This window comes from Chinchilla lanigera, unplaced genomic scaffold, assembly GCF_000276665.1.
Source record: "Chinchilla lanigera isolate Chin_1 unplaced genomic scaffold, ChiLan1.0 scaffold00072, whole genome shotgun sequence".
Lineage (NCBI taxonomy): Eukaryota > Metazoa > Chordata > Mammalia > Rodentia > Chinchillidae > Chinchilla > Chinchilla lanigera.
In genome coordinates, this window is record NW_004955473.1 from 2528808 (window position 1) to 2544623 (window position 15816).

At 37.2% G+C, this 15816-nt stretch overlaps 1 protein-coding gene across 5 annotated transcripts in view; it reads left to right on the forward strand.

Annotated features, from left to right (window-relative positions):
• Mbnl3 (muscleblind-like splicing regulator 3) overlaps positions 1-15816 on the forward strand; it is a 105903-nt gene that overhangs the window by 79265 nt on the left and 10822 nt on the right. For 3 of the 5 annotated variants that reach the window (XM_005401210.2, XM_005401214.1, XM_005401213.1), the window contains 6 exons: positions 1421-1537; positions 4646-4834; positions 5832-6068; positions 11049-11199; positions 13100-13135; positions 15466-15560. In XM_005401210.2, coding sequence (XP_005401267.1) covers positions 1421-1537; positions 4646-4834; positions 5832-6068; positions 11049-11199; positions 13100-13135; positions 15466-15560 — 825 coding nt within the window. The remainder of the gene's footprint in view (positions 1-1420; positions 1538-4645; positions 4835-5831; positions 6069-11048; positions 11200-13099; positions 13136-15465; positions 15561-15816) is intronic. The other 2 variants (XM_005401212.2, XM_005401211.2) reach the window with 2 other exon arrangements.

The following is a 15816-nucleotide window of genomic DNA, read 5'->3' on the forward strand; positions in this document are numbered from 1 at the left end:
GACCTCAATTGTTCTTTGGACTTTAGCCCAGAATGCCATTTAAGTGACGTAACACATTTAATATTCATCCATCAATAATTGTAACTGATCTTGGATTTTATTGAGGTAACTACAAATAGATCTACTCTGTTGGCAAGGCATCATGATTGATGTAGCATAACAGTAAATTTTCATTTCATTATACTAGTTTGTTCAGCAACCTGTTTTAGGTAAAAAGGTAGCATCCCTAAAATGTGTGTAAACATCTATGTGAGGCATAGTTTTCCTTCCTTCTTGTCTTTTTAAATGTTTTATGACATATAATATAATAATTTGATACATGTATAGAATGTGTAAAGATCAGATCAGACTAATTCGCATTTGTATCTCAAACCTTTGTCATTTCTATGCGGTGGAAACGTTTGGACTCATCTATTGATTTTGATATACATCAGAAATTGTTAGAGACTATACTCGAGTGATCAAACAAGATACCTGCACTTCCATGTTTGTTGCAGCACTGTTCACAATACTCACTATACTAAATCCATCAAGGTGTCCATCCGCAGGTGAATGGATAAACAACTGATGAGTTTCACTGAATTGCTTTATTATTCAAATGTGCTCCAGAATCCTTTAAGACCAATATATGGTTTGCTCCTAAACTTTTACCTTTATAGGATTACAACCACTATATCCCCACTGCTAATCATAGCACAGTTATGTATAAACAGTTAAGACTCCTAAAAGAATATTTTAGTGAATAGTTTAGGATTAATGTATAAAGCCATACTTCTTTAACTTGTGGAATCTTACCAACAATATGAAGTTCACATCAGCAGATTTCTATCTAATTAATGTTTTACTGTAGAAATTGGAATGTTTTCATTTTTGTAATCCTCTAGTACAGTGAATTTTTCTGTAAATGGCTAGATAATAAATACTTTAGCCTGTGTGGAACAAGGGGCAAAGGTGAAGATATTATATAGGTCCTGTATACCAAGAAAGAAAACAAATATCCACAATTTCTTGTGATAGAGCTCTGCTGAAGAGCACAATGTCATCTGGGAATAGACATCAAAAAAATTTCATATAATTTTCATGTGTTACTAAGTGTTATTGTTCTTGTAATGTTTTTCAACCATTTCAAACTGTAAAATGAAGGTTGCTGGCCATACAAAAACAGGGGCAGTAAGGATTTGACCAAGGGGCCCTGGTTTGTGGATCCTTATTCTCTTAGCTTCTTCAGCAGTACAGAGTCCATAACCCTGATCCACAGATGAGTGTCTTGGGGCCCTTGGCCCGGAGGTCAGTGCAAAAACATTTTGTGCATACAGAAGTTCTGCTGTAAATAAGGACTGCAAGCTTTTGTCTGACTCTTAGTGAAGTCTCAGACTCAGATTTGGGAGCTACAGTAGGGGACAATTTCATTCATTTTCAGGAGGCAGTTCCTGAGTGCCAAGTAGCTCGTAGACACCGTGCTGGTCACTGGAACACATGGGAATTCCTGTCACCCGACGTAATTCTAGTAGAGACGCTGAGAGGAAATAATTGTCAGGTAATTACTTATTCATAAAATCTATTGTTTCCACTATTCTTGTTGTTTTACCTCTGGTTCTGGGAGGAAAACACTTCTCACATTTTGAAGTATTTAGTAAATAATTTAGGCTGAGATTTAAATGTTTGAGACATATTGAAGTGTCCAGACTGTATTAGGCTATAAAGAGAAATCTGAGTCAATGTATTAAGAACCTTTGTTTTTCTTAGGGCTGGGAGTGTACGTCAGTGGTAGACTTTGACTAGCACACATAAGGTCCTAGGTTCAATTCTTAGCACCCCGCCCCCAAAAAACCTTTGTCTTTAAAATAAAGATGAGTCTACAGATAGGTCCGTGTTAGCGCAGCTAACATCAAGACTTATGATACATAGGCAGAAGCAGGATTAAGTTGTTTATTAAAGCTGAAAGTGTGAGCTTGCAGACTGCTTAACTTAACCTGTAGCTGTTAGTCAAAGCTGAGACCTTCAATGCTCATATTCGAGAAATGGAGTAGTTACCCTGGGGCAGAGGTGGTGGTGAGAAAACAGAAATGGTTATTTGAAAATAAATGAGCAGCTCAGGAGTTCCTGCCTCTGCCCCAGGGCTGTGAATGGAAGAACTTGCTTTTTTCTCAATAAACATTTATAAAATGAAATTTATACTCAGGGAGAAAATAGTCATAAAAGCTATGATACTAATTTTAAAATGTAAAGATAGCATAGTAGAGTTTATGATGAAATCGTTAAAAGATATAAACATTTTCAGCAAGCTCCTTAAATTTTATATGTAGACTGCTTATTTACAGCTTCTTTTTGTATATGCTTGGAGCTTATAACACATCTATGTAGGTTAAAATATCTTCCAAAGAAAGCAGAAATTAAGCAGGAGAATTTTTGTGATGAGTCACCCCTCCAGAAAAGGAAAAAAAAATTACAGAATGAATTCACAATGCCATAAAAAAGCATTGCTTATATGTACTTTAGGCCTAAATATTAATTGCTCATTAATTAAATTAATTAATATTAGTTTGCTGGCATGTAATTGCTTTTTAATCTGAAAAATCCACTCACTTCCTAGTCTTTGTTACAGTTCAGTAGTTAATAGATGTAATAATGGTCCTTTACCAGTTTTGTACAGATGAAAGCAAAAAGTGTCCAGGAGAATGGGATGGCAGCTTCAGTGAGAAAGTTACCGCAAAAGTCCAAGAGAAAACAAAGGAGACTATTCTGTGCTTCAAATAAGGAGTTTTTGCCTCCAAAGATTCTTGCTGATTTAGACATGATCATGAATCACTGAATTAGTACAGACTGCCTTGTTGCCGAAGCATGCCTGGGTGGTTGTTTCCAAGAAATTTTTTTCCTGCTAAATAAAATAATGTCATATCAGCTAATTCTTGGAGCTTCACATCTCATTTAATGAGAAATTTAACAGGTCCCTGTAGCCTCTTTATACCACAAGACCTGGTTGGACAGAGACAGCCTTAGGCTATTTGTCCTAGAACCTTAAAGCCCCTCTTTCCTGGCACCTGGAAAGGTGTTGCCATTTTTCCTCCTAAGCTCTTGGTCACTGTGTGTTCTTAGGTCACACTGATGACGCTTACCTGTTCTTTGGAAATGGATTTTTTCAGTGCTTCTTAATGTGCCTATCAGCTAATTTGATAAATTCACCTAAGATAGCATGCTAATGGGAGAGTGTTTCCATCTAAACCAAATGTAGCTTATTTCAGGGGCTTCCTAAGAAATGCTGTGCTAGTGAAATTTCAAGTAGGTGTGGACAGTGTGACAGGGAGACTCTATTGCCCCTACCAGACTCCACAGTTTCCTGTTCTGTGTATTCAGAACTGTTCCTATTAATGTGACTTAGCAAGTGTGGGCACAGCTTGATTACTTTTTAGCTGAAGAACTAGAAAGCAAGCAAGAAAGAACACATGTAATTAGTAATACAGGGTGAGACACCACCACTTATATAATAGCTACTGTATTTAGTCCCTACTGGAAATATACAACAATTAATCAGATGTATTCATTCACTAAACTGACAAAATTTAATTTAAAAACTTACTGAATATATCTGCCAATCAGTCATTCACTAGGTATTTGCTACTATGGACAGATAAGGGAGCTATCAAAAAAATTATAATCACATTGAGAAAGAAAGATATATGTAGAAGAAACTGGAAAGCAGTACAATAAAGAGGTCAGTTATACAGTTACAGATAATAAAGGCACTGCACATACCCAACTCTGAATCCATGACTTCTAAAGATATGAAAGCCAGTAACCACTCTGTGTTTCTAAGGCTTTTCTTTGCAAGTTATGTTCTCATTTATGTACCATATAATCCTGTTATCTTATCTCTTCTTGCCTAACAGGGATTCTTGTAGCGTTTCTTGGGCCTCCTTTTGAACTGCATCATCTGACCAAGTAGATAAACACAAGGCTAGGCAGCTCATATTCATTTGTGAAACAGGGCCTCTACTTTAAAAAATAACAAAATACAACATCCATTCCAATCTCATTTTAGATAGATGGCAAGAAGTTGTTAAAGCATACATTTTTTCTATGGTATGCTTTTATTTTTCAGTTCCTGGCTGTCTTCCATAAATGTTGGTAGGCCAAGGAAAGAAGCAAGGCCAGTGTTTGGTAGTTGGACAGGTGGGACCTATTGTAGGGGCGGGGGCAGTTTTAGAATCAAGCAGTACTGATGGGAAAGGGTAGAAGGAAGGCGGTCTTCAGCAGTACCTGAAGTCCACCTGCAAAGTCCATGCCTATATGAGGAGATGGGAGATTATATATTTGCTGTCACTGGTGGTATGGTTTTTAGGTTAATAAAAGGGGGGAAATAATAGAGAAAATACATTAGGAGCAGTGAGATTTAATTTGGCAACTTCGTGACTGTTAAAAGCATGTCACTTCTTTTATCAGCTTACCTATAAATATTTCTTGAAAAGATCTGTTGGTTTATAAACAACTTGTATATGGGAATAGATAAACTAAAAATAAGTCAAACCGAAGAAACAATTTTGGTACCGCTCAGGAAATTCTGATATTTCTGAATGAATGCCTTCTTGTATAATAAGAATCTGTTCACTGCTAGCATCTTTTTTCCTTTTCTCTTTTAAACATACAGACAATTCCTGTGACTCCGTCACTTACGGCTAGTCCTACCATGGCGTTCAGTCCATATGTATCTCACACTGGGATGAGCCTGGTTCCAGCCGAACTTTTACCAAATGCACCTGTTCTGATTTCTGGAAATCCACCTATCCCATTGCCAGGAGTTCCTGGTCCAAAGCTGATGCGTTCAGATAAACTGGAGGTATTTGTGTGGAAATAGATAAATATTTCTAAAATGAATGTTGACCTTATGCATAAAGTAGCATATCTGTAATACAATGTGTTGAGTGTTTTAAATAAGTATGGCCAAGATTTTAGCTTATGGAGTACAACCTTAGAAAAATGTTAAACATTTTACTGCCTCAGTTATACCTTGTTAGGAAGCAATAATTCAGTCACACAGTACGCCAAACAATACTTTGTCACCCAGCCGCAGACCAGGCTATGACACAATAACTCTGGGTGGGGATGCTCCATGTACACTGGTTCCAACTCTTGGGATTACTTTATTAGTGAGTCTTTATTTGCTAGAGTTTCATTGTAAGCTGGAAAATATCAAACCTAATTCTGTACAATTACTGAATGTAAAGCTATATGAATGCAGAACGTAAATCTCATAGTGTCTAGGCCTCTTGCTCTATTTTAAGACTGATATACTATGAAATTTCCCATAACATAAAAAAATCTAAAGGAAATTTCCAAGAGCTTTGTGATGTTTTGAAGTTCTTTAGTTTTCCTTTGTCATTCTTTGCACATTGAAATAAACAACTAATCGATTTCTTAGAAAGTCATTTTTGTTGGCAGCCTCTTAAATGCCTGGTAATGTATTGTAATGGAATCTGATTGTACATGTAATTCAAGCATGGCTCACAGTTTGGCTGTGGAAACCCACCAGTGCATTACTGTGTGATAAAAGACTCGTCTTGACCCTTAAAAAAACTAATTGCCCTTGAGGCTTGTATTAATAGGAGAATTAAAATTGGTTTTCAGTAACAGTCCTAAGTACTTAGAGGAATGGAAATTCTTCTAGAAATAGAAGTTGTTTACATCTCATAGCGAGTATGGCTTTGCATTATCTTTCGTTTCTGTAGCTTTTACTGAAATAAGTGACAAAATATATATGGTTACTATTATAACCACTGGCATAGTAAATAAAATCCAGTCAGCTTGTGATGTGTGTGTCTGTTCTCCTCTTTAAGGTGTGCCGTGAATTTCAGCGTGGAAACTGTACCCGTGGGGAGAGCGATTGCCGCTATGCTCACCCTACAGATGTGTCCATGATTGAAACAAGTGATAATACTGTGACTGTCTGCATGGATTACATCAAAGGTCGCTGCTCCAGGGAGAAATGCAAGTACTTTCATCCTCCTCCTCACCTGCAAGCCAAACTCAAGGCTGCTCATCACCAGGCGATCCACTCAGGTGCCACTGCAATGGTAAGACCTGCACGCTTGGGCACTCTGTGTTAGGGGAAATGATTAGTATGTCCTCCAATTTGTCTGATGTTCTGTATAACCTTATCCAACTATCCATACTGTCGGATAGTCACAAGTGGACCTTTAGATGAACAATCAAGGTTATAAGCTAGAAAATGATAGAATCTATCTACTTTATTTACTAAGATTTTCAAAGATAATTATTTAAAAGCTTTACTAATGATCTTAGCCTACTGTGCTTCTCCTATTTTCAGAGAGGGTAAATTATATGATTTAAGCAACAAATTATTTTTCAGTAGTTGTTATAGTCTAACCACTCTTAATATCTGAGAAAAGTGGAAAGTTGCCTCTCTGCTCTATGAGTCACTTCCATAGGTACATTTTGCTGTTCACATTCTTAATGCCTTTTGAAAACAGACCACTTGAAAGATGGTACATTAAATGGGGCCTAATTTCCCAAAGGTTAAGGGTACCTTTCCTTGCTGGAGGCACTGTGCCAATAGAGGGGAGGACAAAAGGCCAAAGCATGCTGAGGCTGGGAGGTGGGACGTTTTCTGCGGGACAAGTGGAGGAGGCCTAGCTTTGAGTTTCCCTGGCAAGTCAGCTTTGGGTAAAAGTTAATTGTGCTTAATAGCATTAAAAGGCAGAAGACAGGAAAAGTATTTGAGTAACACTGCACTGTGAAAGGTTGAGAAATGAGAATTAGAATTACTCAAGTGTGTCACAGCTGATGTTCTATGTGCTGTTGATTTCTTTTGCTGCCTCGAACATTTGTCATGTAACAGGGTATAACAATTCAATAAGGGACAAAACCTTAAGGAAATCTTAAGTTTGAGCTGTGGAAAAAGCACCTACACTACCCTGAAGCCCAGTAAATGCAGTGTGAATCAGCAGGTAGTGGCACATGTCTGTAATCCCAGCACTCAAGAGACTGAGGCCAGAGTATCTCCACAAGTTTGGGGCCAGCCTGGGCTACATAGTGAGTTCATGCCCAGCCTGAACTGTGTAGCAAGACCATTTCTCAAAAACAATGATGCATTAGAAGCACAGTCCCCTCATTTGCATATATGTTCAAACCCCTATGCCAGAGATCTTACCTTTTACAAAAGAATTATACCTCTTTTCAAACATCCCTATTGGCAAGATTTTTCTCGTACTGAGTTGAAACTTATCTTGTTGCAACTGAAACTTCACACATGTCAGCCCCTATCCCATACCTTGTTGATAAATGCAGGGAATATCTAAATCAAAAAAATCAAATTCTACTACAGCAGAAGACACATTGCCATTAATGCTCTTCAGAATATTTTCCCTCGCTTTAAATACACTTACTCCAATCATTCTTGCCAATTTCTGAAATCGTTCTCAAAATCCTTTTTTGTGCGTATCTTTTCATGGCTGCCTTGATGTCCTGAATCAATTCAAAATGTTTATGGCAATTTCGGTCAGATAAAACCATTATGGTCTGTCTTCATTTACCTTATTCACCAGATCTGGCACCTTGTGACTTGTGGCTCTTCCTCAAAGGCAAAATGACCACATAATATAAATGTTTTGAATTGATTCAGGATATCGAGGCAGCCATGATAGTACAATGAAAGACACTCATAAAAGACGACTTGCAGAACTCATTTTGTTTTGAAATTGTGTATCATTTTTATTGGTTTTTTTGTGTTATTTTGGTTTTGTTTTTGTTGTTCTTATTTTGTTTTTTTTTTTCTCTTTAAAATAAAAAAAGAGTGGCAAGAACCAGTGGATAAATGTATTCAAAGCAAGGAAGAACATTTTGAGGGGGAATGATGGCAGCAGTCTTTTAATGTAATAAGCTTGAACATTTAAAAAATATTCACCATATTTCTACCTTACTCCATATATTAGAGTGACCACTCATGTCTGCTGCCTAAGGCAAGTACCCCAAATTTCTCTACTTGCCCCTCATAGGCTATGGTTTCAAGGACCCAGCACCTTTTTGGACAGGCTGCACTTTCTCAATACCCTTCCTCTTTCAGAACTGAATTCATTACTTTATGAAGGATCGTAGGTCCAAAGTAAAAGAAACTAACTTTCTCCTTGAGGTGGGCAATATAATCTGTTAATGAATGTTTAAAGACTTCACCAAGTATTTTTTTGTCTTAAATCCTTCAGAATGGAGGACTTTTAAACTATTAAAATAGCACATTATCTAGGATGTTCAATGCAGAGTTTAAACCTTTTATTTTTTTTTAAATCAATGTTTCTTGTTTTTTTGAGACAGGGTCTCGCTATGCAGTTCAGGCTATCCTTGAGCTCATTTTGTAGCTCAGGCTGGTCTTGAACTCACACAATCCTCCTGCTCAGCTGCCTGAGTGCAGGGATTACAGGCTTGCGCCACTATGCCTGGCCTTGGATTTTTTTTTTTTTCCAAAGACAACTTTTTACTGTTTTGACTAGGCTAAGCCCTAACCCCTGGGTTCCAGTGCCTCAGTCTTCCAAGTAGCTGAAACTACAGAAATGTGTCACAATGTCCAGTTAAGCAGTCAATTTTTTGATTACTTACCTTGATTTTAGAAAGAGTATGGACCTATTACAGGAGCAGAATGCGGTTTCCCTCCAAAAAATGAACAAACATACACACTGAATACATAAAGAATAGCTTGTTTAGGCCTTTATGCACCTGTATCCACACTCAGGCATGGGGTCCTCATATATATCTGATAGTTTGGGTGTGTTCCATAAAAGGCGTAAATTATATATCAGCCTCAAGTTTTCATTTAGGGAGCTAAAGATTGCATGCCTTCAATTGTTATTTGTGAATGCCTCACTGATCACAGTGAGGTCTTAGTGGTAAGGTCAAATTGACCCATAGGAACTTATAGGTAAGTCTGAATAAAGGAGGCCTTCATGAAGAAGTTTAATCTTTTTTATATTTTTAAGATTCAGAGTAGAAATGCTTTGGAAAAGGGGTATTTTTACCTTGCACATGGGTATAGCTCAGTTGACTTTGCTGAGAGCAGGTTGTATGAATTAACACATTCCCACCCGCTTGACTTCCAGCAGTCCAAGACACCTGGTAGTGAGACACATGAATTGTGTTAAAAAAAAGATTTGGAGGATTGATATTTATTTCATCTAGTCTTTATCAAGTTAAAGAGTTGGTGATAAGGCTGTTGAGGCCCTTGTCAGTGTTGATTAGAGAAATATTTAATAATAGTACCCACTAGGCTATGAAAACTAGGCACTGACATCTCAAGATAGACCCCAGCACTAAACAAGCAGTACTGTCTTATCTGGACCTACCAGGTGAATGTCCATCTAGGCCTTGCCCCAGTTTGTAGTTCACCAGGCAACACAGCTTTGGTGCTGGCTTTCTACCACTCTCTTGTCTTTCTAGAGAAAGAGGCAACTTCGATTTATAGCACAGGGAAATCTTTCCTTCCTACTGCACTAGAGATTGAATTTAAGACCATCACACACAGCTGCATCCCCCAAGTCTTATTTTTTTTGTTGTGAGATGGTCCTGCTAAATCACTAAACTCCTTAGGTTGGACTCAAACTTTGATTATGCTTCAGCCTTTCAGAGTGCTGCAATTACAGTCATGTGCCACCCATATCTGGCTCTACAGGGAAATCTTTTCAATAACCAGACAAAGAGTTTCCCATCCTACTCTCTTAAAATCTTTGGCAAGTCCGTTTCTTCTCATTGATAGTAAAATGCATATGGCATAATAAATTACGTTTTACAGTTAGTGATCTTAGTCATGACCTTTGTCATCTGGTCTTCCCAGATAAATTGAGAAAGTATATATGAGTAGAACTACTGGGTTTATTTCTATTTCATTTTTTAAGAGATGAAAATAAACCTAATATAGAAAGCAGACTTCTCACTCTGTGTCCATTGACCGCAGAGTTCCCAAAGGAAAATAAGAGATACTTTCAGGACTTTGTTTTCCTTAGGAATACGGCGGCTATGGCACATCCAGAATAAGTGTTCCTGTCTCCTTAAGAATTTGGAACACACCTAACTGTTGCTGAGACTTGTTTGTAAAGTAATGTTCAATTTGTTGAGGGGAAAAAATGTACAGTAATATTAAAATTCTCCACTGAGTCTGATCTGGGGGCAAGTTTGGGTATTATGAACACAGTGGAATTTTGGAAGAACTCTAGGCATGAAAGAAGGGCTTAAAATGCTGATAGGTTTCGAATAAAACCTTACAAAGACCTAACAAAGTAAATGGTGCGTACTAAAATGCACAGCAACCCTGTAACATGAGAACTGCCAAAATTTTGCTTAAACACATCTGGGTGAGGTAATTGGGAGGTGAAGAAAGATTCATTTGCTTTTACATGTGCGTTAGGAAATACACAGTTGTTGGATTTGAACCTGAGGTCTTTGTATACATTACATTTTGCTTCACAGAGCTACAATATTAATCTGTAATCTACCAAGATCTAATTTATTAGCTACATACCATTTATTTCCTAGATCCACATTGGAACTTTAACTGACAAATATCTTTCCTGCTATTTCTGCTGCTTCTGCTAATCTCATTTCTATAGATTAATAATGAGTATCAGTTAAAAGTTAATTATAAGCCATTTACTTACTATAAATTTTCTGTCACCTCTGGTACAAATGAGGTCAATATTAATGAATTTGAAAAGCTTTTCTATCCTTGTATTTTTATTTCCTGCTTTCAACACACTACACTTAATCCCAGCAGTTGGTTACTTCACCATGCAGGGGTTGTTTATTGGATATCTTGCTCAGTGGATGTCTTTGCAGAGAATTCCTGGGCCATATTTTAGGTTTTTTTTTTTTTTTTTTTTTCTTTTGGTACCGGGGATTGAACTCAGGAACTTGAGCTTGCCAGGCAGGTGCTTGTGACACTGAGCTATATCCCCAGCCCCCTTAGGCCATATTTTAAATAACTGGTGTTTGCTTGGTTTGAGTACAATTGTTACTTTCTCTAGTACTAGCGATTAACCCATCCCTCCCCACAGGCCCTACAGCCTGGTGGACTTCAACTGATACCAAAGAGATCTGGCCTTGAAAAGACCAATGGTGCCACCCCGGTCTATAGTCCTGCCGTTTTCCACTGCCAACAGGGTCTGGCTAACATGCAGGTTCCACAGCCGGCATTTATCCCTGCAGGTGAGAACATGGCTCTGGGCCCTGTGAATTGAAAGGGCTTGTGAATGTGTGCAGTGCGAGGCAGCTGCCAAGGGGCTTTCATAATGGGGATCCACATGGATTTTGATTAGAAATAAAATATGGCAATTATGTTTGAGCTGCTAGTAGCTAGAACAACTTACAGGTCTACGAGAAAATTAATGGTGAAGGCATTAACATTTTTTCTTTCCAGTTTTCTTGTATTTTTGCTTTTTATGATTGATTCACTTCGTTCAGTCTCAACTAATGCCTGGGCTCTTGGGTGTCACTTTCGCAGGTGGTGGTCAGCTGTCAAAATATATATCTCAGTTTCAGCATTGCAAAACCCAGTACTCCATATGCACCACATAGCTCTAATATACCAAAGGTAGTTCCTATAAAACCACCTTTTAATGTTTACTAAATATAATATGATGAAATATAGTAGATAAAAAGAGATACTTTCACCTCCCTTAAGTGAGTTAATATACATATAAATTTATTATATTTTCTGATACTTTGTGGCATATCTAATGTTACCTCCTACATTCAGTTATACGTAATAGCAAAACTGTTAAGTTTTGCAGCAAACTGAGTAGAAAATATCCAGCCAGAATTTTGTTCAAACAAATATTAGATATAGGCAACAATAATTTTGCCCATTGGTTCATTTAAGAATGATCATAAAATGTCTTAGGAATAAATTGAAAATACTAACCACTGGGAGTGTAGTAGAGGTTGTTTTGTTTTGTTCTGTTAGAATCCTAAGTGTACCAGTTTGGAAACTATTATTAAATGAGAATAACATCTGTTTTAAAATTTAATTTAGAAAGGCTGGTTAATTATATAAACATGCTAACCATATAGTATTGCATACTCAAACCTGGAAAAAATTGATTAATTAAGAAATCAATCAGTTAATTACTTTTGAAAAAGTCTTTAGCTACTGACCACAATAGTTCTTTATAACAGAGTTTAAATGATATGAGTTTTATACATTTATATAATAGTTTCTGAGGAGAAAAAATGGAATTCTTCAGCATATTTTCATACTATTTATAAAAAGGAACCACTGTTATATGATGATTTAGATTTTTCCCCAAAACTTATTGGGGGAAATTTATGTAATGTCAATGAAGTAAAAGAGAAAACCAATAAGGGCTGAAGTGACTTTACTTCTGGTATTTTTATTTCCTTTCAAAATTTGTGCTTCTTTACTTGTACCTTGGCTGCTTATCATTTGTCTCATAACTGTAGCGCAAGAAGCCTAGCCAAGATGGTTGAATGTGAAAAAATTTACATTATTCATTATAGGTTTTCTTAATTAGGTATTTTGTTTAGAAGTTAGATTTCTTTTTCTTTCTTTCATTTTTGTTTTGCCAGATTTGGCCAATGTAAAAGCTAGATTTACTTGTAGAAATGTCTGAAAAATCTGCTTTCTGTTCATTTCTGCAGAATAAAAAATCTGTGTGAGACCCCTCTTAATGGAAACCTTTTGCCATAGGTTCATTGTCAAATTCTCAATTTCAGCAAGATGAAGGAGGCAGTGGTAATAGATTCATACTCTAAATAGAAAAACAGGCACCAGATATCAGAGCCTGGCACATATTTTGAAACAAATATGTGGTAGATGTGTAATTTAAGTGAGGTAATTCCCTTAAAGAGAAATTAAAGTTCATTTCTTTTTACTCAAGAATTCAAGAACTACTTTAATTAACTGGGTTTTGTGATCTTAAAGCTAATCTGTAATTATAAGCATGGGAGATTCCTGGATTTGCATGTGCTGATTAATTGATATTACAAAGAAAATATCTTTCTAGTTAAAATTCATTTCTATCTGTAAAGCCTTAATAATGGAATCTCTCTTTTCTTTACTTTCCACGCTTTTCTGCATGGTGTACAGGGCCAGTTCTGTGCATGGCACCCGCTACAAGTTTTGGTAGGTTTTGTACAAAAATTCTCACTTTCTTCTAATCTGAAAAATGTGTTTTTCTGCTGTGTCCATGAAAGAGATGAGTGACTGATGTGACTGGACATTTTCTGATTTAAGTTTGAATATTGTGTTTTGTGTTCCACATCTTTATGGAATCAAAACCATCCTGCTCTCTCAAGTCCTAGTTGGTTGCCACTGTGGCCAAATACAGACCATTCCATTTCTCTATTTCTGCCCTAAATTAGCAACTGAAATATTTTAAAATGCTTTTTTTGCTAGCCAAACTGGAAAATTTAAATTTTAGATTTAGATCTATTATTTTTGAAATTGTGAACTATTTTAGTGTGTAATTCATACAGTACAGTGAAACAGTTCTTTCCCACAGAAGTTGTCCATGCTACCCAAACCATTCGGTAAGCAAATGTTAATAATGACTTGAGCTACAGCATTCTGTAGTGTTCTGGAATGAATTTTGTAGTGTTCTGAGATGAAGTTCCATCTGCACAGGCACTAGGCACAGCAAAATCATATCAAAAATGGAGAGGTTAAATGGTTTATAACACACAGATCCTTTAGTTAACCACCAATACAATATGGTAGCCATATCTAAGCCATTTTTATATCATTCATATTAAAGAAGATGAGAAAATGAGGGAGGAGTTCACAGCTCCTAGGGTTCTCCTGGAGACCAGGAACAGATTGTGGAGACGATAGGTTCGTTCAACGCAGGGAAGAATGAGCCCACCCTAACTCACTCCAGCATCTCATCAGTCCAATTCATCCCATCCTTCTCAGGAGTTGACAATAGCTTGACCCCCATCCGACTGGTAAACTAGAGTGGTTGCCGAGCCTGAAAGGTAGCAACAGACCTCCTGAGCTAAAAGAAAAGGTCAAAAGGATGATCATGTAGAAGCAACACTCAGTAACGTAACAAGGTCTAAACCCTGGCAGTGAAAGGGTGAGGCCTCTGTTATTGAGAGATCAGCTGTTCCCTGTGGAATAAACAACATTTCCGTTGATACTAATAGGAACATTCTATGCATATCATTAGAAGAATAGACTACTCCAAGTCTGAGAAATGTGTCTCTGTGTTCACATTTTGTGACCTATTTCTTGGGGATGCTGCCCTGTCCTTTCACTTTCAGAGCTCTGCTTAGGAATGCAAATTGCATGCTTGCATGGTGGTGCTACTTCCTGTACAGTTGCTGCATGCCCAGAGGGCAAACAAGAATGTTTTTGTAAATTGGCACATCAGACAATAAAGGATAGCTGTAGGTAATATGTAACTTGGGATGAACGAAAGGGATAATGACGAAATTCTGTTAATTGCCATTTGGGGTACATTTTTGGTTCCCATGATATTGCGTAGATTGATTTTCCTCCTTCTAATCATTAACTTCCTTAGTAAACTTTCAGAAAATCTGAATTCAATTGGTGTAGACATGATAAATTATTATATATGTATGCTTGCCATTCACACATTGCCATTCGCACATTAATTCCCTGGTTGGCTTTCCCAAATGAGCTGGAAATTAGAAAAGCATCCAAATGCTTTCAAAATAAAATAGAGACTAGAAAAGGCAAAGAGAAAAACATCCTAAAAGAGATTTTGCAGCTGCTAGCCATTGTAGCTCTTATATTTGCTGTCAAGACAAGATTTACTATGAACTACTCAATGTATTTGATGTACAGCCAATGAGTCCAAGGAATATCCTAGGAGTATTCATAAAAATCTGCATATATACCTCACTGTGTTCTTTATAGCTGCTCTCTTACCACATACCGATAGAGCTAACTTTTTATTTTTGTGTGCAAATCAGGTAAGTATACATAGAACTACCCTTTTGCACCTGCAAAACTAGTCAGGGCACTTATGCACATAAGTCAGTGAAACCTAAACTAGGGTTTACAATTCCCTAATCCCCTGTCTAATGTGCAACTCAGTTACTTGTCCACTTAATTAGCTTCAGACAGCTCTGATAACATCAGATTTTTTTCATGTGCATTCATTGTAACTCCTTCAGAAAATTTGGCCTTTTGAGTCAACTACAATGTGATTCTGCTCAAAAACTTACTAAATGTTGAGAATGGTTCCGTTTTTTCTAAATGATAACTATAATTGGCTTTCCCGTTTTCTCTTTTTAAATTTTCCCCTCTTCCATGCTGTGTTGCTTTGCACTGATTGTGATTGCATGTTGCATCCTGGTGTATCCATCGTGATGATGTCACATGGCTTGTTGCTGTGATACCCACCACGCCCCATTCCATCGCGTATGTCCTGGTGGCATAAATGCTCCACCTTCCTGTGAGTTGCTTCTGTGGTTTCCTACTGAAAGTGCCCATGATGCACGGTGCTGCACCTACCACTGTGTCTGCAGCAGCAACACCTGCCACCAGCGTTCCCTTCGCTGCAACAACTACAGGCAATCAGGTTTGGCCATTTATTTCACCCGTTGAGACCTAGATTATGACAACATGTTGGAAACGCACAGTATATGTTTTTTGGATTGGTGAAGACATCAGTCTGTATACTTACGTGTTTCTTAAGCAATTGTCACATTTATTAGTTTTCTTTTTGTACATTCTAGGGTACTGTATGCACTTTCTATTCATCCTAAAGTTAGAGGAAGTTTACTCATTTTTAATCAATGATCAGATGTTATTTTTTTTTTTGTTTTTTTTTTTTT